The 25,083-nt window shown below is 38.0% G+C and overlaps 1 protein-coding gene across 1 annotated transcript in view; it reads left to right on the forward strand.

Annotated features, from left to right (window-relative positions):
- The window catches only part of ZFYVE16 (zinc finger FYVE-type containing 16), a 56,601-nt gene that overhangs the window by 21,102 nt on the left and 10,416 nt on the right, over positions 1–25,083 (forward strand). Inside the window, exons 6-16 of the mRNA XM_055138381.1 lie at positions 342–484; positions 4,914–5,292; positions 7,137–7,259; positions 8,644–8,799; positions 9,967–10,191; positions 11,981–12,063; positions 14,430–14,534; positions 15,593–15,740; positions 17,968–18,048; positions 21,196–21,358; positions 22,135–22,240. Coding sequence (XP_054994356.1) covers positions 342–484; positions 4,914–5,292; positions 7,137–7,259; positions 8,644–8,799; positions 9,967–10,191; positions 11,981–12,063; positions 14,430–14,534; positions 15,593–15,740; positions 17,968–18,048; positions 21,196–21,358; positions 22,135–22,240 — 1,712 coding nt within the window. The remainder of the gene's footprint in view (positions 1–341; positions 485–4,913; positions 5,293–7,136; positions 7,260–8,643; positions 8,800–9,966; positions 10,192–11,980; positions 12,064–14,429; positions 14,535–15,592; positions 15,741–17,967; positions 18,049–21,195; positions 21,359–22,134; positions 22,241–25,083) is intronic.

Below are 25,083 nucleotides of genomic sequence, written 5' to 3' on the forward strand. Positions count from 1 at the left end.
TGAGTGTGTAGAGCCAGGAGTAAGCCTTGAACATAGTCTGGTATGGCACAAAAAAAAAAACAAAAAAAGAAGAGAGGAGAGAAGAGGTAAAAATTTAACCCTCTTTCATCCATTCCTTTCTGAGTATATGCTTTCCACAGCCAGGACCACCCATGCCTTCGTATGAATAAGAAAAAACATTACTTTGTATAGATGAATCACAAAAGGTCATTTCTCTGGGATTTGCATTGATATGAATGCATGCTACCCAATGGATAGCAAAAAGTTTTTCAAACATTGCCTGACTCACTTGATATTGTTTCAATGTTCCAAATTAAAATACTTTTTTTAATTGATTCTAGGATTATGTTCAAAAGAACAGAAGAGAGTATGGTTTGCAGATGGTATATTACCCAATGGGGAAGTTGCAGATACAACAAAATTATCATCTGGAAGTAGAAGATGTTCAGAAGACTCTGGTCCACTCTTACCTGATGTACCCTTGGTAAGGAATCTAAACAATGACTTATTAATTTAACTAGTTTTATTTTGAGATAATTTCTTGTGATTATTATTTCTTTTTTACTTTTTATTTTTTGATTTTTCTAAATGAGAAATACATTGTTTGAAGTGATTATATTTTAGAGTTTATGTTTTCAGTGTCTGTTCGAGTCAGTAATAGAGTGCTTATCTTGCATGCAGCAGACCTGGCTTCAGTCCCTGGCTTCCATGTGGTCCCCTAAGCCTGCATGAAGTGATCCCTGAGCACAGAGCCAGGAGTAAACACACTTAAAAGACATAAAAGTGGAACACATTTTTATAGTTTTATAGGCCTAGTCATATTTTCTCTTAAATTTTTCTTAATTCTCCTCACTCTTACAAAATTGTGTATTTGTAGTAGTTATCTATTTCATGTTAATTTGAAAAATATAGCATAGGTATCCATTTAATTTTTAAGACTTACACACCTTAGAAGAAAGATTGTTTTTGAAAAAAATTCAGTCAGATACTAAGCAACCATAAGTGATATGAGTGAATACTATACTTAGGCAAATTTTTGAGAAATTCTTTTCTTGTTTTTGGGGCACACCCAGTGATGCTCAGGGTTTACTCCTGGCTTTGCGCTCTTTGTGGTGCTCCAGGTACCATTTAGGATGCTGTGGGTAGAACTCTGGCCAGTGCAGGGAAGTCATTCCCCTTACCCACTGTACTCTTTCTCTAGTCCCCAGCTTGTTAAAGAAGCTCCTTTAATGATTCTTGCAGAGCTGGTTTCAAGGCTATAAAAATTCCCTAAGCTGTTGTGTGGCCATGAATCTCTGTATCCTGTATCGTTCCTTCAAATCTGAATAATTATCTTAATTTTTTTTTTTTTAAATGGTATCCCTCCATTCTCTTCTGGTGCTATAGAATCTCATTGAGTAAGTCTGCTCTGAATCTATGAACTTTCCTTTTTATGTAAGCTCCTTTTTGGATCTTGCTGTTTTCCAGTGTTCTGATTTTATGTTTGGCTTTTAATATTCTGATTATCATGTGTCTTGGAGTTTTTCTGTTTGGGACTGTTTTTGCGGGACCCTCTGGCCACTTGATTCTTGATGCTTGCGCTTGCTTTTAACTCTGGGAAATTCTTTTTTTGTTAGTTCTTTGTTTTGGGGGTCACACCTTGAGATGCTTAGGGGTTCCTCCTGGTTTTACACTCAGGAATTACTCCTAGTGGTGCTTGGTGGACCATATGGGATCTGGGGATTGAACCTGGTTCAGCCACATACAAAGCAAACATCCTACTCACTGTACTATATAGCTCTGGCCCCAACTCTGGGAAGTTCTTTTTTTTCTCCTTTATTTAAGCATTGTGTTTTACAAAGTTGGTTATGATGAATTTGTTACAGATATTCAATATTCCAACACTAATCTCACCACCAGTGTGACCTTGCCTCCTCCATTGTTCCCATTTTCCCAACTACCCCCCAAATCAGGCCCCTTTACCGGCATAAAATAGTTTATTTTATATTGTTTGTTACAACTCAATGGCTAAGGAAATTATCAAAAAATGATTCAGTAAAGAACATTTGTGAAAATCATTATATTTCACCATGGGGTCGACCTGTTAAGTTATTGTCTAGGGTTTACTAAGCTGTTTGTTGCTAGTTGAACCTGTTACTGTTTTTGTATGTTGAGCTTAGTTGGCTTCTGTGTTACTTTCCCAGCTAATTTTGTGCTCCTACTGGGATGTTAGTATTATAGAATTTGGAGGTGTTGTTCCAGGAACTTTAGAACATTTAACTGCCTGGTTTCTCTAACCTGTCCCTGTGTGGGGCTTCTACCTAGGTAAAAGTTCATTTCTAAGGAGGTTGCCAAAGGAGGTAGAGTTGGGAATGGTCGATGGTCTTTGAAATTTCTTTCCTGGCCTTTTGTTCCTGTTGGATCTTCTTGGGGATCCAGCTTTCTTAGGGTCTGTTGCTGGAGCCAGGTGAAAGTCTTATCAGGCCTTAGTTTCAGTTTTCTGCAAATTTTTTTTTTTTTTTTGCAACTTCAGGGCTATTGATATTATTTCCCAGCAAATTCATTGCCATTGCCCTGGGGGCAGGGGGGTTTCCCTTCCTACCTGCCTACATCAGTAAAGATGTTTGAAATGTAGGAAAAATAAAAACTTGCTCCTTGAGATTCTGAAGACAATAAGAAAGAAGTACCTGTATTTCCCATCGAAGGGCAGCATGAGGTTCCAGATACTTCCTTGATAAAAAGGAGATTTGACACTCATCTTCCATTACGATGGCTCTCTTTCAGGTATCAGGCATAATTTTTGTTTGGTGTACCCCACTGCCAGTCCCATTGTCTGATTATTTTCAGATGACTTAAGATTGTCCTTTCTTTAGAATCAGTACAGTACTGGTAATCAGAGTTAGCTGCATGCAAGGCAATCACCTTGACCTCTATACTTTCTTTCCAGAGCAAGATTTTCTTTCTTTCTTTCCCTCTTTCCCTCTTTCCTTCTTTCCCTCTTTCCTTCTTTCTTTCTTTCTCTCTCTTTCTTTCTTTCTTTCTTTCTTTCTTTCTTTCTTTCTTTCTTTCTTTCTTTCTTTCTTTCTTTCTTTCTTTTCTTTCTTTCTTTCTTTCTTTCTTTCTTTCTTTCTTTCTTTCTTTCTTTCTTTCTTTCTTTCTTTCTCTTTCTCCCTTCCTTTCTTCCTGTCTTTCTTCCTGTCTGTCTGTCTTCTCTCTTTTTCTCTTTCCTCTTTCTTTTTCTCTTTCTTTCTTTCTTTCTTTCTTTCTTTCTTTCTTTCTTTCTTTCTTTCTTTCTTTCTTTCTTTCTTTCTTTCTTTCTTTCTTTCTCTCTCTCTCTCTCTCCCTCCCTCCTTCCCACGCTTCTTTCCTGCCTGCCTGCCTTCCTTTTTTAATTTTTGGGTCACATCCAGTGATGCTCGGGATTACTCCTGGTTCTGTACTCAGAAATTAGTCCTGGCTGTGCTTGGGGAACCATATGGGATGCCGGGTCAGCTGCATGCAAGGCAAACTTCCTACCTGCTGTACTATCACCCTGGACTCCAAGATTTTCTTATTTTATTATGAGATTTGATGATCATTTGTCTATGTCTGATTTTTTTATGTGCTTAATTATTTTTCTGAACAAGTTGATTCCGTGTTTTATTGTCTTTGATTAATATTGAAAAATTCTTTGTTCTTATGTCTTCGAATATTTTATATTCCCCGTCTCTCTTTTCCTTACAGGTATATTAGATCATTTGGTACTCTCCCATTTCTCTTGAATGAACTGTTCTCTCTAGTTTATTATCACTTGTTTTTCTCTGTGTTGCATTTGACTTCTTTTTATTGACTTAGTTTCAGGTTCAGGGCTGGAGCAATAGTACAGCGGGTAGGGCATTTGCTTTGCATGCAGATGACCCAGGTTCAATTCCTTTGTCCCTCTTGGAGAGCCCAGCAAGCTACCGAGAGTATCCCGCCTGCATGGCAGAGCCTGGCAAGCTACCTGTGGCACATTTGATATACCAAAACCAGGAAAAACAAGTCTCACAATGGAGACGTTACTGGTGCCCTCCCGAACAACAGGACGACAGTGCAGTGCTACAGTGCCAGCTTACATGGTGACAGTTGTGGGATGAGGGCCTAGTCCTCACTCTGCTTAGGAGTGAACCCTGATTCACTCAGGAGAGTCATTCAGGAGATCATATGTGGTGCTGGGGATTGAATCAGTGTTGGCACTGTGCTAGTTTCCTTGTTTATGCTAGGTACATACATAAAACTAGTTGGATATAATCCTGTTCAGTGTTATGTACTATGTATTGTAAATGTTTGCTGTTTGTTAGTAAGAGCTTAAAAACTAGGTTTTACAAATACCTATTTATCAAATAGCTGTTACGACTTGTAGCTATTACATGTAGCTAATTACCAGAAGAATGCTTCTTAGCTAGTACCTACCCTAAATCAATATTTAACCAAAATTAAAAAAATACAACTAACCTCTAAATAGATTAGTCACTTGAGTTCATAGTTATTTCATATTTACTCAGGGTTAACTAGTCTAAAAAAGAAATGGGCTTTATTGAAGCAGACCTATTATGTATGTAGTTTATTCTAGACTGCTATTACTGTGAAATATACTGTTTTCTAACTGCTAGTCAGCCTCTCCTACCTCCCCCCTGCCATTTCCCCTTTGTGTGCCTAACTTTGGGGAGTCTTTGGTTGAACCAAGCTTATTCATTGTGTGATCTTAAAGTTCTTGTTTCCTTTTTTTAGTCTATAAAGTCAAAGTCATTAACATCTACTCAAGCATGTAGTAAAGCTAAAATCTTGTGCTCTAAGTTCAAATGAATTTCTACGCCCATTTAAAAATGAATTCTTATTTAAAAGATGACTATAGAGATTAGTATTTCATAGTTGAACAGAGAATATGAACTCATTTTTTATTTCATATTTTACAGATGGTAGATTCAGTGGATCATTCTCATTCTGCTGCAGTGGAAATAGCAAACAACGAAATAGGAGATACTACAAGAAAAGAGACAATTCAGAATTCTGTTTCTCAGGTTCCACCTAAGGAAAAATTGCCTGTAAATTCAGGAACTGAAGGGGTACCTAATTCTGCTTCTTTTACACTGGATGATGATGTTTTTGCAGAAACTGAGGAACCTTCTTGTCCTACTGGTGTCTTGGCTAACTGCAGTGTACCTGTTGCTAATACTTCAGATTATAGGTTATTGTGTGGTATTGACAAGAATGTTTGCAATAAGATTAGTCTCCTACCTAATGATGAAGACAGCTTGCCTCCTCTTCTGGTTGCATCTGGAGAAAAGGGATCAGGTAGGACAGCAGTTGCATCAATTTTTAAAGAACATTTAAAAAGGTTTTCTGGGGGCAGGAGTGATACAGTGGGGATCAACTTGGGTTTGATCCCCAGCATGATCCCAGAACACAGAACCAGGAGTAAGCCCTAAGCACCTATGGGTGCATCACAAAAACAAAAATTAAGTTTTCTATTTTGTCTAGAATGTATAAAATATATTATTTTAAACTTATACCACTTTGGTTGAAATATGCATTATATTTATAAATATTATTTATAAAATGTCAGTACAGAAAAACAAAAAGTTAAAGGTTAAAAAAAAGCTTTGCATATTCTCTGTAAAAGATCACATTTATCACATCTAGATCTCTTATTTAGAATGAGGCAAAAGTCTCATGCCAAGGAAACTCATCATCTTGTAGCTCTAGGAATGTTTGATTGCTTTAGAGTGTTAATTTCATTTATTTTTTTCTTTTTTGGAGGGGTAGAGCCTCCGAAGCGGTGCTCCAGGGAACCAGGGAGCTATTACTGATGATTATTCTCTGCTAGCCGGGCAGGAAGTTCATTGTTAGGGTCCAAGGATGCAGTTCTCAGATCCTGTAGTGGTGGAGACCACTAGGGCTACCTTGGCTTGGAGGTCTTCACATTCACACCTGGCTGTGTTCAAGGCTACACCCACAGTGCTCAGAAACCATGTGCCAGAGATTAAACCAGGGCTAGATACATGCAGGATATGAATGTTAACCTCTGTGCTTTCTTGTTATTCTGCTAAGTTTGTGACTTGCAGCTTGCTATTTAATCTCTTTGGGCCTCAGTTTCATTTGTAAAAGAAGAGAATCTAGGTGATCTCTAAGTTTCTCTTAAGTTTCAGATTCAGTGACAAGCTCCCACTTAGAGACATTACCTTTTTGTTCACTTCAGGCATAGTGCTGCTTCTTAACACATTTAATGAGTGTGTTCTCTGTGTGATAGAAGAGTGAAGCTTAGACTCTATTCTGTCAAAAGTGACCACTTCATGAATTGTGCTGTAGTGGGTGGAAAAAAAACCTTAAATCCTTTTCTTTGCTCTGCATGCCTGTTGATTACTTGTGTTTTTTTGAGACATGCCAATGACATAGTGCCCGTGGCAGCAGACACCAGGTCCTACCTTGGCATCTAGTCTTTCACAGAGTTGTCAGTTTCAAAATTTATAGTTGGAGCAGCTGGCAAGCTGGAACCCACTTTATAATAATGCTCGTTTCAAAACTTCAGAGGTGCTAAAATTGTATCAATAAGTATTAATAACAATTTATGTCTTATTAATGTCTTTATATAAATATAAAAGTTTGTTTAATGCTCTGTTGATAGAACTAGCCAGGAAGCTATATAAATAGGAAATTTAAATTTGGTGCTCAAGTATGTTTGCTTTTGTTTTTACTTATTTTAAATTTAAATATTATTTTACTTGGTTTTTGTGTCACAACTGGCTGTGCCCAGGGCTTACTCCAAGTTCTGTGCTCAGGAATCATTGGGGTGCTGAGGATTTGAACTTCAGTCAGCTTCATGCAAAGCAAACAGCTTTTGTTTTTGTGCTAGACCTGGCAGTGCTCAGAACTTACTCTCAGGGATCACTCCTGATTATGCTCAGGGGATCTTATGGGATCCTGGGAATTGAACCTGGGTCAGCCATGTGCAAGGCAAGAGCCCTACCCGCATTACTATCACTCTTGCCCAGGGTTTTGTTTGTTTGTTTTTTTTCAATGTGTTTTGTTTCTTATTTTCAAATTTGATCAAACCAATGCTGAATTTATAATTTTTTCCATTTAAAGCATATTTAACAGGAAGTCATATTTATTCTAGTTAATATCATTTTTTGGTTTAGAGCCTGTGATAGAAGAGCATCCATCTCATGAGCAGATCACTTTGCTTCTTGAAGGTGAAGATTGTCGTCCAGTTACTTTTGTCCTAAATGCTAATCTGCTTGTGAATGTCAAGTTAGTATTTTGTAAGTATGATTCATCTTCTCATCACCTAATCACAAGGCAGCATTTCTGAATTAATTCCATCTGCAGGATAGATTTTGGTAGGGAACTGTGAAAAGTGAGCAGTGGTTCTTAGCTAGATATAAAGAAATTTTGCAAATCTATATCTAATGAGTTTGAAATACAAGACTATAGATTTTAGCTAGTGTCGCTTAATCAGTTTTAGGTTAAGATTATGGGCTCAAAGCCTAGCTGTGTTTTTCTTTTTTCAGATACAAAAAATTTGAGAATTAAACATGAATCCTATTTTAATAGCAGTTAGGATGATCTTAAAGTAACTGATCTGTGATCTAATTAAAGAAATTGGAACCGAAGTGATAGTACTGAGGGTTGGGCACTCACCTTACCCGTGGCTGGCCTGGTCTCAATGCCCAGCATCCCATATGGTATCTTTTGCCCTGCCATGAGTGATCCCTGAGTGCAGAGCCAGGAGTAAGTCCTGAGCACTACCAGGTGTGACCTCAAAATCAAAATAAATAAAAATAAAGAATTAAATAGCCTTAAACTCAGAGAAGCGATCACCAACTACATTGTAGTCGAAGGCCATGTGGGGGAAGGGAGTTGCGGGCTGAATGAGGGCTAGAGACTGAGCACAGCGGCCACTCAACACCTTTATTGCAAACCACAACAGCTAATTAGAGAGAGAGAACAGAAGGGAATGCCCTGCCACAGTGGCAGGGTGGGTTGGGGGGGAGATGGGATTGGGGAGGGTGGGAGGGACGCTGGGTTTACGGGTGGTGGAGAATGGGCACTGGTGAAGGAATGGGTTCCCGAACTTTGTATGAGGGAAGTATAAGCACAAAAGTGTATAAATCTGTAACTGTACCCTCACGGTGATTCTCTAATTAAAAATAAATAAATTATTAAAAAAAAAAAGAATTAAATAGCCTTATATAATAAATTAACTCTTGCTAAGTAATGTATCTAGTAGCTTTTCTTCTTCTTTGAAATTAGGTTGATTCCAACACCATTATTTTAGTGCATCCTTTTTTGTTTTGTTTTGGGGGCCACAACTGGTGTTGCATTCGTTATTCTGCATTCAGGAATTTCTTCTGGTGGGACTTGCGGAACTATATGTGGTACCAGGAATTGAACCCATGCTGACTTTAGTGCAAGGCATGTGCCCTACCTCCTATACCCTAGTGCATCTTTTTGAAGTATTTAATTGACTGCATGAAAGTTTTTGATTCTTTTTCTCTTTATATTTACATTGTATGATTCAAGTGAAAGATTTTATCAGAACTTTTAGAAAAAAGATTTAAAAACTAACTTGTGCAAATGGCAGTTGTGGTTGTTTCGCTGTTAATAGAAATTGACATTTATAATAATATGCTTTTATTACTTAAGATTCCTCAGACAGATACTGGTACTTCTCAACCAATGGATTGCATGGCTTGGGACAAGCAGAAATTATTATTCTATTATTATGTTTGCCAAATGAAGATACTATTCCCAAAGACATCTTTAGAGTATTTATTACCATATATAAGGATGCTTTAAAAGGTATGGTATTTTGAATTGTTCCAACTAGAACATGCATGAATTAAGGTAGCTATGCTTTGCAGTGCTAATTGTACTAAGGATATTTTTTTTTGTAATATTTTTTATTTCTTCAGAGATCTTAATTATTGGACCCAAGAGATAGTACAGGGGTTAAGATGTTTGTCTTGCTGATTCTGATAAGAATTCCTGGCACCACCAATGGTGCCCAGAGGGCCTTCTGGGTCATTACTGAGGTCAAAGCCATAAATAGCCCTTGAACACCAGCATTGCTCACATGTGGCTCCAAAACAAACGAGATTTTAATCATCATTATCATTCTTCTTAAATGTAGTATTTTTTTGTGCTTAGAGATTTAACAAAATATTTTTAAAAGAAGAAACTATATTTGCTTTCTTTATTTTTTTAAACCCCCCCCCTTTTTTTAACTACCTAAGATTGAAGCCATGTGATTATTTTTCATTTAACCAGAAAAAAATTTTGGCAAGGGGGAGCCACAACTGGCTGTGCTCAGGGCTTACTTCTGGTTCTGCACTCAGGGATCACTCCTGGTGGAGCTTAGGCAACTGTATGAGGTGCCAGGGATTGAACCCAGGTCAGCTGCTTGTAAGGCAAGCTCCCTACCCCGTTATACAATTGCCCCAATTAGAAAAAAAAATTTTTAAAGCATCAAGAATTTCCTCCTCTTCTTTCTTCACTTCTTCTTCCTCCTCCTCCACCAACTCTTCCTCCCCTCTTCTTCTTCTCCTACGTCTTCTCCTCCTCTTCCTCTTTTTATTCTTCTCCTTCTCTTTCTCCTCTTCCTCCTGTGTTTTTTATTCCTGTTATTTTTGAGGGGGTTGCTTAGGACTCTTTCAGGGGTCTGCATTCAGGAATCACTCCTGATGGACTTGAGGGCCATATGGGGTGCCAAGAATCAGACCTGGGTTGGCAGTGTGCAAGGCAAGCACCTTACTTGCTGTACTGTCTCTGCCCCTATAGGACATTTTTAAGTTTTGTTTGTAAGCCCCAGTCTCCAGGAATAACTGAACTTTGTATATAAAGATATTCAATAGATGTACAAATAAGAAAAAACAACCAACATTGCCTTAAAGTTTATACTGATACAATCAGACTGATAATTTCTCTTTAAAACAACTTAAAGCCATTTTATTAATATCTCATTTATAGGAAAATACATAGAAAATTTGAACAATATAACCTTTACTGAGAGTTTTCTCGGCAGCAAGGATCATGGAGGATTCCTATTTATTACACCTACTTTTCAGAAACTTGATGATCTACCATTACCAAATAATCCCTTTCTTTGTGGAATTCTTATCCAGAAGTTAGAGATTCCCTGGGCAAAGGTGTTTCCTATGCGTTTAATGTTACGATTGGGAGCAGAATATAAAGGTAAGTTTTAGAATAATATGTTAAATTATGTACATTCAAATGTACTGGATATTGGGGCTAGAGAGAGAGCACCTTGGGTAAGGCGCTTGCCTTGTATGCGGTTAATCCTGGTTCGTTTCCCGTGCATCCCAGATGGTCCCCCGAGAGCACCACCAGGGTAATTCCTGAGAGCAGAGCCAGGAGTTACCTCTGAGAATTGCCAGGTATGGCCCAAAAGCCAAATATACGAAAATTAAATAAGACTTTCAGGAATCATTAAACTAACTTTCAATTGAGTAATGAATTACCTAATTTTGCTCTGTTGTACTTTTAAAATTCTAAGCCAGGGGTTGCAGATACAGTACAGGGGGTAAGGCGCATCCCTTGCACTCTCCTGACTTTGATCCAATCCCTAGCACTGCATATGGTACCCTGAGCAAAGCCAGGTGTGACCCCAAACTCCAAAAATAAAATAACAATAGCATAAAATTCCAGTCCTTGTCTACTGTAAATTTAAACATGTTGGAATATCACAAAATTTCTAGGTGTTCATAACACAAAATCTTGTAAAGTTTTATTTAAAGAATGTACTGTAAAAATTTATTTCACATTGACTAGGTATTAAAAGGTAAATTATTGCTCCCCATGAATTTATAAATCTATGAATATGGAGCCAGACATACAGGAGCTCTGTTAAGTAGTGGTTGTTTTTTTTTTTCTACCTCTAATCAGGGACCCCACCCAGTGGTGCTCAGAGCTTCCTCCAGGCTTTGTGCTTAGGAATCATTCTTGGTGGCTTGGGGACTATATGGGATGCTGGAGATTGAACCAGGGTAGGCCTTATGCAAGGCAGATGCCCTACCCACTATACTATCACTCTTGCTCCGTGGTTGTCCTTTTTAAAAACTGCAAAATGTGTTTGTAATAGGAAAGATGTAAGTTACTTTGATTTAAGTTTTTAAAATAGGTAATACCAGCTTTGAAAGAAATATATTTATATAATAGGTGTTAAAGAGTTAATGTTTGCCCATGACCTAAACTAAAGGTTGAAAATGTATCTGCGTTAAACCATCATATAAATGGTCTTGTCTTTCTTTTTCCACCTTTTTCTTCTTAAGCCCTGTATACACTGTCAGCAAGGTATCTTTTCCTTTTAGATGCCAGTATTTGTAGTTCCATGTAACAGTGTTTCTGCCTTTTTATACTCTTGACCAGAGGTTAAGAACTATCAAAAAGTAAAAGTCCTAAAATGAAAGTAGTTGGTGAGATCCCATGTTCCCTTCTCCACACTGACTTCTCTTTAACATGCTTTCTTTACCATGCTAACACAACTAAAAGCTTACTACCAGAAATTAGCATAATTAAGTGCTAATTGTAAGTACCATAAATTTTAATCACATTTTTCTTTAAATTACTAGAACTTTGGGGGGGTGCCTGACCTCTAAATAATTTTCTAGCTATCATAATTTTCTGATAACATGGAAAATAAAAATATTAAATGCTTTGGAATCAGAAAGCCTAATTATAAATTTATCTGAATTATTAATAATCACCATAAGCAAGTTTCCTTTTGTTTGTAAAGTGGTGTAGACATGCTTAAATGTGGTGGTTAAATAAGTACGAAATTTCCAAGGTCAATGTAGCATCTAGTAGTTATATGAGGAATGATTTATGCATCTCTCACTTTGCTCAGAGAACTAACTGGGCAGCATTTATTCATAATGTCTGAAAAACCAAGAATTTTAGATTGTAAGTTCAAGACCTTTTTGATTTTTATTGGCAATAACCAGTTTTCTTTTCTAATGTATAGTATATCCTGCTCCCCTAACAAGTATCAGAGGACGAAAACCTCTTTTTGGAGAAGTAGGACACACTATTATGAACTTACTTGTTGTGAGTAACCAAATTATGTTATTAAGTGTTCTTAATATGTTACGTTTAAGTTTCTCTTAGAACATTTTACACATCTATATTTTCCATTTTAGTGTAGTATTTCTGGTATAATTACAATAAATTCTGATTTGTTTAACATACATGGAATCTGTTTTTGAAATTTCTTTTTTTTCTTTTTGAGTCACACCCAAGTTACTCCTGGCTTTGCACTCAGGAATTACTCCTGGCAATGCTCAGGGAACCATATGAGATGCTGGGAATCAAACCAGGTCAGCTGCGTGCAAGGCAAACACCCTACCCACTGTACTATTGCTCCAGCCCCGAATTTATTTTTGGAACATAATTTCTCATAAGTTTTATTACCTAATTACAAAGTTTCCTTTTGATTAATTTTGCCACAGTTTTTTTTTTAACATGTTTAGATAATGTGAGTTTTACATGGTTGTTGAAGCTTTTGACACTTTAATTAAAATGTTCCTAATCAGTTTAGTAAATCGTAGCTTGAGTTTTCTCATCTTTAATAAGGAGTATTCTGTGATATTTCAGGTTCTCTTCTACCTCTAATTTCTAGAATTCTGTTCACCTTTTAGTACAGTAAAGTATTGTAGTGGATCTGTTTATTTACACGTTAGTTTGGAGACCTCTTTTATTTCAGAAGAACTATAACTAAAAAATGATCACCCCCAAATACTGCAGAATTTTTTCTCATGATTTATTTTTTTCGGTCTTATTGTGGAGTAGCTGTAAGGGTTGGTTGGTTTTTAATTTCATACTGCTTTCTGGTGTTACTCTTGAAAGGATTTATTATCATTAATTGAACCACAATGAGACACACAGATGCAGTTTTTTGTGATTGGGCTTCAGTCATATAATGTTCCAACACCTATCTTTTTACCTGTGTACATTTCCCTGTGTCTGTAAAAAAATAAAAAAATAACAGACACAGGGAAATGTGCGTGGGAGGGGTGATGTGATGTATGTTGTGTTGTTCACGGGCTCTCAGGGTGACGTTCTCTCTCTTGCCGCTCGAGTTCAGTGCTCTTGAGCCGCTGTGTATGGACCAGATCGGAATGGCTCCTCCTTGTGCTCTGCTTCTGTGTGTGCCACTGTGCTCTCTTCTGTCTGTCTGTCTGTATATCTCTGTCTCTGTAGTCTCTCCTCTGGTCTCTTCCGACCTCTCTCTGTTTCTGTCATCTCTCCTCTGATCTCTTCCAGTCTCTCTCTCTGGAGCCCCACTTGCTCTCACTTCTGACTCTGACTGACTCTGATTCTCACTGGCTTTGTACCCTTTCTTTCCCCTGCTTCTGGCTCCGATGATTCTCTTTCGCTCTGTGCTCTGCTTCTGTGTCATCTCCTTCACTTCTGTGTCTTCACCTTTGCTTCTGTGTCTTCTCTCTCGATTCTGTGTCTTCTCCTTGCTTCTGTGTTTTCTCCCTCTTCTGTGTCTTCTCTCTTGCTTCTATGTCTTCTTTCTTGCTTCTGTATCTTTTCCCTTCTGTGTCTTCTCTCTCTCCACTTCTCTTACAATCTCAGTTTACATAGCAATCACATAGGGTGGTGACACAAAGGTGGATTGAACATTAACAAATCAACAAACAGGGGTAAAACCACTCCTCCAGAAGGTTAACAAAGTCTCATTTAAGGAGATTATTCCAGATTACTAGGAGATCCGAGACTAAGGGCGGGATCCCATCCAGGGTGTGTCACTTTCTTCTTTCCTTAGCTAGTAACCCACTTAAATAGTTGTAATAAATCTACTTCTAATGTTCCTAGCAATGTCATTCTGTATGAGCACAGTAAGAGATATATCAAACTTAAAGTTTGGTCCTTCCTGAGGGCATTCACTATATATTCCAGACCACAGTCCTCAGGCCAGGTTAGTCTTCCTAACCCCAGCAGGGTCTTAGTCTCGTCGTTACTTTTGGATCATGACAGCATTTGTCTATGACCATGCTCTCAACTTATAGTTGAGTATTGTGGTGCTTTGGTCTGGCCCATTTCAATGCCAGGGTAGCTCACAGCTTGCTTCATCCCTCATCAGGACCCTGCATTTGGGGTGCTAGGAACTAAGGGCAGCTGAGTTGAGGAAGCAGATGCCCAAGAGTAAATATTACTGGAGTTAATCAGCTCCCAAGTTACAAGGCATAACATTAACTGTCTTCCTGTGTCCATACAGAAAGGACATTGCTTTAAAGGTAAACTAAGTTCCCTACGGCAAGGCTGAAAGGACAAACTCAATGTTATCCTATATATGTCCATAGGCATTTTTCTCTTTCTCTCCTCTCTCTCTTGAAAGGATATTTTTGAATGGGTAATGTTCATGGATAGTGACTTTGGGTTTTTGGAACTATTTTTTTCCAATGTAGGACCTCCGAAATTACCAGTATACCTTGCATAATATAGATCAACTATTGATTCATATGGAAATGGGGAAAAGCTGCATTAAAATTCCTCGGAAAAAATATAATGATGTAAGTATTGCTTTATATAATTTTCTTTTTCTTTTTGGGTCACATCCAGCAATGCACAGGGGTTACTCCTGGCTCTGCATCTTAGGGGACCATATAGGATGCTGGGAATTGAACCTGGGTCGGCCGTGTGCAAGGCAAACGCTCTACCCCCTGTGCTATTGCTCCAGCCCCAATATTGCTTTATTTAAAAAAAAATCTTTGGAGGGTCAGTGGAAAGATAGAGTAGCTTTAAAGTTTTCATTGCATGCAGCTGACCTGGGTTTGATCCCTGGCACTCTGTCTGGTCCCCTGAGCCCACCAGGAATGATCCCTGAGTGCAGAGTCAGGAGTAAGCCCTAACCACTGCTGAGGCCTGAGCACTGTTGGGTATGGCCCAAAGACAAAATTTTTTTAATTGCTGCTCATCAAATAAACCCACAGTCTCATACATATAATAAGGCTTGTGCCCTAGCACTGACCTGCACCCTAGTTTCTGTTTTATTCAGAATGTATTTTGAATGTACTTATTGAACATTGTATTTTCTTAGGTAGGCATTTTAGTAATTTTTTAAAATCTCTTCTCCTGCTGTTTTAGTTATCCAGTTATTAGGTGATTTCATCTTAAAACATTTTTATCTATTACATTTTGTTGTTGTTGTTTCTTTGCCTTGCCCACTGTACTATTTCCCTAACCCTTCTATTACATTCTCAGGGAAGACAGCTGAAACTATGATAATTATGAAGCTTGCTAGAAATGTGGCTCTTAGAATTATTGTAACTAATAAAGACTGGAGTGGTAGCACAGCAGGTAGGGCGTTTGCCTTGCACGCGGCTGACCCAGGTTCAATTCCTCTGTCCCTCTTGGAGCACCCAGCAAGCTACCGAGAGTGTCCCGCTCTCAAGGCAGAGCCTGGCAAGCTACCCGTGGCGTATTCCATATGCCACAGTAGCAACAAGTCTCACAATGGAGATCTTACTGGTGCCCGCTCAAGCAAATCGATGAACAAAGGGACGACAGTGCTACAATAAAGACACAAAATCTTAAAAGTCTCTAAATGGACGTTATTTTTTTATTTCAGGTAATAAAAGTGATAAATTCTTCCAATGAGCATGTTATTAGCATTGGAGCTAGTTTTAGTACAGAAGCAGATTCTCATCTAGTCTGTATACAGAATGATGGAGGTTATCAAACACAGGCCAACAGTGCCACTGGACACTCTAGAAAAGGTGAGAGTGGGTTCATGGTGTTAATTCATAAAACCACGTCAATAAATCAAACTCATTTCAAAGGGGATAACTATCTATATTCATATAAGTGTATTTATCAAATAGGAGTAATAAAGCAGTATGCTTTACATTGTATCTATACAAACATTTTAAAATGTGTATTTTTCTTTTGGACTGTCTATGACTTAAAGACAAGTGTTGTTTATGATCATGTTTACACCTTCAGGTTTAGTGTATCCTGAGTGGAAGATAAGAGACTTAATTTTTTTCTGGGATGACATTTTGGGTTTTTTGTTGGTTTTTTTTTCTTGCATTTGTTTGCTCTCTGCTTGACTTTTGTTTGGAGAAGATCATGGAAGACACACAGATGAGTGATTTATAAAACTGTAAATGACTGGGGTTATGAAAATGCTAAAGATGGGTTCACCATTTATCATTAATTTATCATTTATCATTCTGAGGGGTTGGAGCAATAGCACAATGGATAGGGTGTTTGCCTTGCATGTGGCCGACCCAGGTTTGATTCCTCCGCCCCTTTCAGAGAGCCTGGCAAGCTACTGAGAGTATCTCGCCCAGTCGGCAGAGCCTGGCAAGCTACCCATGGCGTATTTGATATGCCAAAAACAGTAACAACAAGTCTCACAGTGGAGACGTTACTGGTGCCTGCTGGAGCAAATCAATGAGCAACGATGACAGTGATCACTTGAGCATCTCCACTGTGGCCTCCCCATATTAATAAAGAGAACATAAATAGTTTGTCTGACCAGTAACTACTCTTGCTTCTGGTTGAATGGCCTCAGTGACATCTGTTTCCACTAGCCCCTTGCAGTAGAGACCCTAACAAATTGAAAGTTAAGTGGAAATAAGTATTCTATAAAATCCATACATTATTCTAAAATCATCTGATGACTTTCTAGCCACCAATCAAATATTTTAATTACATATTCATTTGTAGGTAAACTTGAAAACATTTTTTTTTGTTTGTTTGTTTTTGGGCCACACATGCTCAGGTGATGCTCAGGAGTTACTCCTGGACCTGCACTCAGGAATCACTCCTGGGGATGCTCAGGGGACCATACAGGATGCTGGAGGTCAAACCTGGGTTGGCCACGTGCAAGGGCAAGTGCCTTACCTGCTATACTATTGCACCAGCCCAGAAGATAATTTTTAAAAAGCAAGAAAAGAAAAAATGTATGAAGATACAGTGCAGAATTTCTTTTAGTTCCCTGACCCCCAAACAATTATCTTCCCTACCCCACAGGCAGCCAATCAATATCATCTGTTTTTTATATATCCTTTATGAAGCCTTCCATAGAAATTGTTCTGATTTTTGCTCCTTCAGTTGTGGATCTTCTATTTTCCACACTCTCACTAACATTGACCAAATGTTTTATTTTTATGTTTTGGGGTCACAGAGGTGTTCAGTGTTTATTCTTCACCCTAAGTTTAGGGATCATTCCTGGCAGTGCTTGGAAATCACATGTAGTGTTATAGATCAAACTGGGGTCCACCATAGGCAAGTCAGGCACCTTAATTTCACGCTATCTCTCCAATCTGACACAAGCATTTTTTTACACTTGATCTTAGCCAAAAGGCCGAGAAGCGATAAGCATTTTTTTAACAAAAATTTTTTTGTTAAATTTAATCATAATGAATTACAAAGTTACAGGCATTTTTCCTGTCTGTGAGGCAGGCACTTTTCCCTTCCCTCATTTTCCTAAGTGTTCCCCTCATTAACTTTTTGTTTTATTTTTGGGCCACACCTGGCAATGCTCAGGTCTTAACTCTTGGCTCTGCACCCAGGGATCACTCCTGGTGGTGCCTGGGGGACAACATGGGATGCTGGCATTGAACTCGGGTAAGCCACATTCAAGGCAAACAAATGCCATACCCATTGCACCAGTTCTCCTCCCCCCAACCCCCACACTTATCCGACAAAACATTTTAAATAGTACATTATTACATCAGTTATTGATACAAACATTAAATTACCTGTAGACAATATTTTTGTGTGGTTTTTTTATTGGTAAGTAATGGGGACATAGCATTTGTTGATTTATGTGCCATGGTCAACATTTTGCATGATGACCAGATACCATATAAAATAAAAAAGGGTAGGTTTAAAAATAATTGAATGTCAAAGTAAAGTGAAAGTAAAGTGAAATTTAAAAAAAAAAGTCATTATTGGTGAAAAATAAAATAATTGAATCTATATATTTTTTATCAGTGACAGGTGCAAGTTTTGTGGTATTCAATGGTGCTCTAAAAACATCTTCAGGATTTCTTGCTAAGTCCAGCATAGTTGAAGGTAAGAATTTCATTCTTGAGATTGTTAAAATATAAAGCTATTTTCCATTTACATTAAAGGTATGTATTTATAAAAGAATATTTGAATGTCACAAACATTGTGCAACAAGCTTTCATGAACTCATTACTGAAAGAATTAGAACATACCTGATATTTGGATCTGTTATGCTTGCTTGCTTTCTTCTTTCTGTGTTTTTTATTCTCTTAATTTTTTTTGCCCTAGGTTGTGTTTTGCTCTTAATAACAATGGTAATAGCAGTTCCCAGGGCCATTAGGCCATATGTGGTGTTGTTCTGGGGGGACTCCAGGGCTGTAACCTGTGATTCTCAGGGGTCCATGTGGTGCACAGTCCCATATGCAAGGCAGGCGCTACTTGAGTATCTCACTGGTTCTTTGTTTTTTTTTTTTGGTTTTGTTTTATTTTTGGACCACAACTGGAAGTGTTCAGGGGTTGCTCCTGATGGTCTCAGGGAACCATATAAGACGCTGGGGCTCGAATCCGGTTGGCCGTGTGCAAGGCCACTGCTCTACCCTCTGTACTATTGCCCTGGCCCTACATGCCTTGTTCTTATTTTTAGTAATTCCCTGACCACTCTAACCCTTTTGAATTCCCACATTAATTTCAGGATTAATTTATGAGGTTTTTAAAAAAGGGCATTGGAATTTTTATTGGAGTTATAGTTACTGGTTTAATTTTTAGAAAATTGGCATCTTTTCCATTGTCAATGCTCCTATCCTTTACTTTGGCTATCTTCAATTTATTTTATGTAGGACTTATTTTATTGCTGATATAAGGTGTCCTTAATATTTTTATCTATTTGTTGCTGGTATGTGGAAATTTGGTGATTTCTGGCTTGTTTTTCCTTTTTTTTTTCCCCCTAAAAGCACTATGATTTACAATACTTTTAAAAATAAAGTTTCAGGCACCATACCCACCATCTGAGTATCAACTATAACTAACTGCAGTGCTGAGAATTCAGAAGTGAGAATGACAAATCTGAATAATTTAACTGTAGAATCTTCTGGAGTTTTTCTGTGTAACTAAGAGATAAACAATGGCAGTTTTGTTTTTTTCTTTATAACCCTTGTTTTTTTATTACTTTGTCTTGGTATTGACTGGGACTCCCAAATAGGAGCAGAGGTTATAAATCCATTTGTCTAGGTCTCTGTTGGTGTGTGTTTCCTTCTGAAAGCTTTAAGTGAGCTTTATGATTCAGTTTTGTGTGTGATACTTGTCATTATGATGACAAATATGAGGTATTACATTTCTTTTTACCTTATGTTTTCAGGCTTTTCTGTATTTCTGGTACTGTGCAGAAATTGTCCCTCTCTCCAGAGAGCCTGGGTAATTGTGGCTTACTGCTTGAGTTCTCCTCTAGGGATTACAGTATTGCACTTTCTGTTGCCTAGTACATGAACAAACTGCCTTTTATTTTTTGTCTAGGTTTTTGTTTTTTATTTTTTGTTGATTTTTTTATGGTTGATTGTTATGAAAGGTTGGTTTATATCTTTTTTTCATCATAGCCAGAAGTAGAAATTCTCATTTTTATTTTCTTAACTGTAACAAAACAAACCCTTGTAAAATATTTTTCTTATTTCCTAATAAACAAATCTAGTAGATGCTAGATTATTAGAATGATCCAGGAGATGATTTAAAACTTGTATCTTGGGCTGGGAAATATAGTGTAGTATATAGCTTGGTGATTGAGTGCATGCCTCGCATGTATGAATCCCCGGGTTTGATTCCTGGCTCTGTAAAACAACCACAAAAGAATTTATCTTTCACAGAGCATATTTTGGTAGCAGTTTTTATGACTTCAGAATATCAGTTAATATTTAATAAAAAGATATGGTCATTGACCAGGCAAGTGAAGCAAAGATAAACAAATCAGACTACATTAAATAAGAAGCTTCTGCACATCAAAAGGAAATGATGACCAGGATACAAAAATAGCCCATGGAATGAGGGAAATTATTTGCTCATCACTCATTGGTTAAGGGCTTAATAGCAAAGATATATAAAACACAAGTAGAACTTTACAAGGAAAAAAAATCCAACCCCATCAAAGAATTTGAAGAGATGAACAGAAACTTCTCAGAGAAGAAATACAAATGATCAAAAGACAAGAAATAAAAAGGCTCTGCATCCACTAAGCGTCAGGGAGATGCAAATATAGAACAACAGTGAGTTATCATTTCATGCCACAGAGGCTAGCACACATCTGAAAGAACAAGAATAACCAATGCTGGTGGGGATGTAGGGAGAAAGGAACTCTCATTCATTCATTGCTGATAGGTTTGTTGTCTTGTCCACCCGTTCTGGAAAACAGTATCGGCATTTGTAAAAATATCTAGAAACCGAGCTTCCTTTTGACTCAGCAACCCCACTTCTTAGAATATACCCCAAGGACCCGAAAACAAAATGGAAAAAAGACATTTGCCTTCCTATGGAGTTCCTTGCAGCACTATCCACAATAGCTAAAATCTGGAAACAGTATGTCCAAGAATAGATGACTGAATAAAGAAACTATAGTACATATGCGCAATACAGTATTGCTCTATTATAAGAAGAGATAAAGTCTTGCAATTTTCTGCTCCCTGGAGCAACCTGGAGAGTACCAGGGTGAGGGAAGTCAGAGGAAAAGAGCCCAACACAGAATGATCTCTAATGTGTGGCATGTAACATAATGATGGAATAACTAATGCCCACAGACAATGGAAACAAAAAAACAAAAAAAAAAAACATGAGAACTGATAGTAGGAAATATGCCAGTGAAGAGGGCTGGGGGATGGGACAGGCAGGGGAAAATGACTATGGTGAAAGGAATTATTCACACTGGAGTAGGCAGTGCTGAGTAAAGTGTTATGTATGAAATCTCGTCAGCAACAATATTGGAAACCACAGTGTAAAAACTTGAAAAGAAAAGCGCCTCTTATAGAAGCAGACTGGCAGGTGGGAGGCATATGGGTGTGCGCAGGGGAGGTGGTGGTGGGTATGCATGGAAGGAAGTGGACACTGGTGAAGGGATCGGTGTTGGGTCATTGTATGCCTGACACTCAATGGAAATAACTTTGTAGTTACACGGTGATTAAATAAACTATGGGGGAGGGAGGGGAAAAATACTATAATAGCTCTGATTTTTTTTAGATGGCTTAATGGTACAGATAACTCCCGAGACCATGGATGGCTTGCGGCTAGCTCTACGAGAACAAAAAGATTTTAAAATTACTTGCGGGAAAGTTGATGCTGTAGACCTGAGGGAATATGTGGATATCTGCTGGGTAGATTCTGAAGAAAAAGGAAATGAAGGGTAGGAATTTTTTGTTAGTAAAATGTAATTGATAGAATAAGGGTAAGTGATGTTAATAAAATTTGATATTTTACAAGTATAGAATTATATAATCTTAATTTAAATGCTTATATTTCAGTTAATGAATAGTCTGCTTTTCTGTCTAGAATGCTATAAATTACTAAAGGATGGCCAGTTTGTAAGGGGGCCAATGTATGTTCATTATGTATCAGTATGGACTTAGTGTAGGGCAGAGAAAATCAAGACACTTTTTGTCATGTAATACATATTTTTGTGTAGTAATGGATTTCCTTTGCATGTTTATTGTGTATTATATCAATTCACGCTAAATGCAAATAAGTGCATTTTTGAGATAACTCAATAGAGGATTTACTGGATATTATTGCCACTCCATCTTCCACCTTTTTTTTTCTTTTTTGGAGATTGTCTAAGGGGTCTGGAACAAAGAAGGAAGAAGAGGGCTAATGCGGAAGGATTCAAAATAGAATTTTTGAAATTCTTGAGACAGCTTTTCTGATAGGAAACTAAGGTATTTTAAACTCAGGCCTGAATTGGACATATGGAAAAAAAGAGATATAATTTGCTACAGAATCAAGAAATTGTAAATGAATATGAGCTGTAGTCTTAATTATTTCTTTATAATTGAGATATCTTACAACTGCTTTAAATTTATATAGTTTCATAATTTTTCTCCTTATTCCATTTGTTTAAATTCAGTAATTGACTTCATAGAAGGCTTTGTGGTACAAATAATTCTCTTTTGTCTTATTCTATAGTGTGATTAGTTCTGTGGATGGTAAATCATTACAAGGATTTCCAAGTGAAAAAATAAAATTGGACGCAGATTTTGAAACAGATGAGAAAGTTGTTAAGTGTACTGAGGTAAGTGGGAAAGACAATTCTCTCTACATGCTGTGTTTGGATGAGGGTTTGGGTTTTTTGGTTTTTGTTGTTATTCTTTTGCTTGAAGATATTGAATGTTTCAGTATAACATTATATACTGCCTTGAGACACATGTATTTCCACCCCAGACTGCTTTAAATATTCACAGATATTTAGATAGCCACAGGATTATTTCAGGCCATTATATTGTGGTATTGCCAGCTAATAGTTAAGTTTTGACTGCATTGCCATCTTTGTATAGTAGTATTTGACCATATTTTTTCTTAATTTACAAAACAGTTTATAATCATTCACATGAAGCTATTTTTGTAAGTTACATTATTTTTTTTAATGAGAGGATATCAAATGGTAGAACTATGGATTCCTGACCCCTTCACTTATCTCCATGCACCATTTCATTCTACATCCTGGCCAAGCATTCAGTGTTATTAATTTCTTACATATCCTTTATGACTTTATGTATGTGCAAGAGAGAAAGACGATAAAGACTATAGAAATTAAAGCATTATAATTACATTCCTTTAACATTTTAACAATAAATGATAATCTTACAGAATTGACTTACTAGTTTGTAAAAAACAAAGCTCACCGAGGGGCGAGTGCACTCGCGGGCACTCTAGGCGGCTCTGTCTCACCGCCCGCGTCCGGTGCCCCAGAACCACTGTGTGTGCTGTCGGTCGAGGGCAGGCGATGGAAGGAAGAAGGAAGAAGGCCAAACTGGTTGCTCGATCCGTTTATTTCATTCTCTCTCTCCGCTTCTCTCCCGCTCTCCTGGATCTCTCCCCGTGGATCTGCCCCGTGGATCTGGCCCCCCAACCCACTCTTACAGCCTAGTTAAATCTCCACAGCATGAGGGGGTTGGGGCGTACACATAGGTGTGGTCACCATCAATAGGGTAAGGTTCCTTTCCCTTAGGGGATGCTTCTCCTAGGACTTAATTCTCTTTCAGCAGGAGGATCCACCCAAGGGCAGAGTCCCATGAATGTGTTTCTCTTCTCCTCAGCCAGCAAACATATAAGAATTCATAATATTAATTATTTTGTATGGACACAATAAGAGATGCATTAAAGCTTATAGAATTGCTCTCCTGGGGCCATCTCAATCTCAGACTACAGTGCTCAGGCCAGATCAGTCTTTCCTATCCCTGGTAGGGTCCCAGTCTCATAATTACTATTGGATCATGACAGCATTTGTCTATGATCAAGCTCTTAACTTATAGTTAAGAATTAGGCACTTTGGCCAGGCCCATCTCGATGCCAGGGTAGCACATAACTTACCGCTTGCCCTGGATCCTTCCCGTCTCATGTCGGGGACCCTGCTTTGGGGTGCTAGGAACTGAGGGCAACTGAGGCTTAAGTGGAGAAAGCAGATGCCCGGGAGGGAATAATATTCGAGGCCAATTAATTCCCAAGTTATAAAAACATAATATTGTCTTCTTGTGTCTATACAAAACAGACATAGCTTTAAAGTAAATTATTCAAAAGGCACAAGAAGAGGAGAAAGGCAATATTAACTTATATAATATAAAATCAGTATCCTAGGAAGCTCTGACCTTACAAATTAGCAGAGTCAGATTAAGGGAAAGCCACGGATTAACTGTTTGCGGGGAGAGAGCATAGAGAAGTGATTATAGCTAAACAAAGGGATGGGAGAGATTCGGGAACACCTTGATGGGTGTGCCTGGGGTAAGCCTAAACTCTGGGTAAAACCGGGACAAGCTACTTGTGGCAAGGAGGGAAAGGGCAAAGTAATGTCATCCTACATCTCCCCCTTTTCTGTTTACAAAATTACAAAAATTTGAAATAGAAAGAGGAACAATTCTAAATACAGTACAATTCCAAATCACAGTACAATTCTAAATCACAAACCAGTCTTATTAATTGTACTAAGATTTCAGTCCAATCCTGGGCCCAGAGCAGTGCTTATAGTAAAGCGTCCAATTGTCCTGCACTGTCCAGGGGTGACGAGAGTCACCAATGATAAGAGTCATTTAGTCACAGTTTGAAGAAATAAAGTGTCTGGATCAAAACTGAAGAGTTGTTCCTGTAACAGCATCAGTAGTGGTAGCAGCAGTGAGTCTCAGGGGAGCAGCAAGTAGAAGTCCAATAAATTTCAGGAAGCACTGGATCAGTCAGGGAGCACTGGAACAGGAGCATCACAACTTCTGGCAGGAGAACTTCAGCAGAGGAATGCAGCCATTCTCTGGTCAGGTTCCTCGGCAGTCATAGATGTGCAACCTAGCTTATGTTTGGAAAAAACACTTTTTAAAGTTGTTAGAGGCTTTCGCAGTTGGGGTTTGGTCTCCATGCCTGTGGATATAGAAACAGAGGAAAGCTCCTATACAAATGGATATCCTAGAGATAAATGAAAAAGTGTTCCTGTTAAAAGCCATTTTTTTCTCCTTCAGAAACCTGTGAATTCCAAGGAAAGGGTAAAAGTAAAGTATTATTAATTCAAAATATGGAGACCTGGTTGTTGTCCAATCCACAACCTGTAAAAGAGGAGTATAAGGAAAGGTCTTAATGTGACCTCATGTGTAAGGAGCTAGAGGCCTTTGCTCTAGATCCTCTGATGCTGGCTCCTCTTCATTCCTTGTGACTTCCAGCTGAAATCAGTTTGGCGATGAATCTGAGCTGGAATTTGAAGGGTTGTGAGACTCTGTTGGGCTGAGATCCAAATCAGGTGGTTGAATTCTGCTTCTGATAAGATGTAAAGGGACCCAAAGTTTCCCAGTGGGGTTATCATCTGTTGAAACAAAAGCATAGCCTTTTCCTCGAATGAGGAGTTTTCCTGCTACATTCAATTGAGAAAATACCTCCTTT

Source organism: Sorex araneus, chromosome 1, assembly GCF_027595985.1.
Source record: "Sorex araneus isolate mSorAra2 chromosome 1, mSorAra2.pri, whole genome shotgun sequence".
In the NCBI taxonomy this organism is placed as follows: domain Eukaryota; kingdom Metazoa; phylum Chordata; class Mammalia; order Eulipotyphla; family Soricidae; genus Sorex; species Sorex araneus.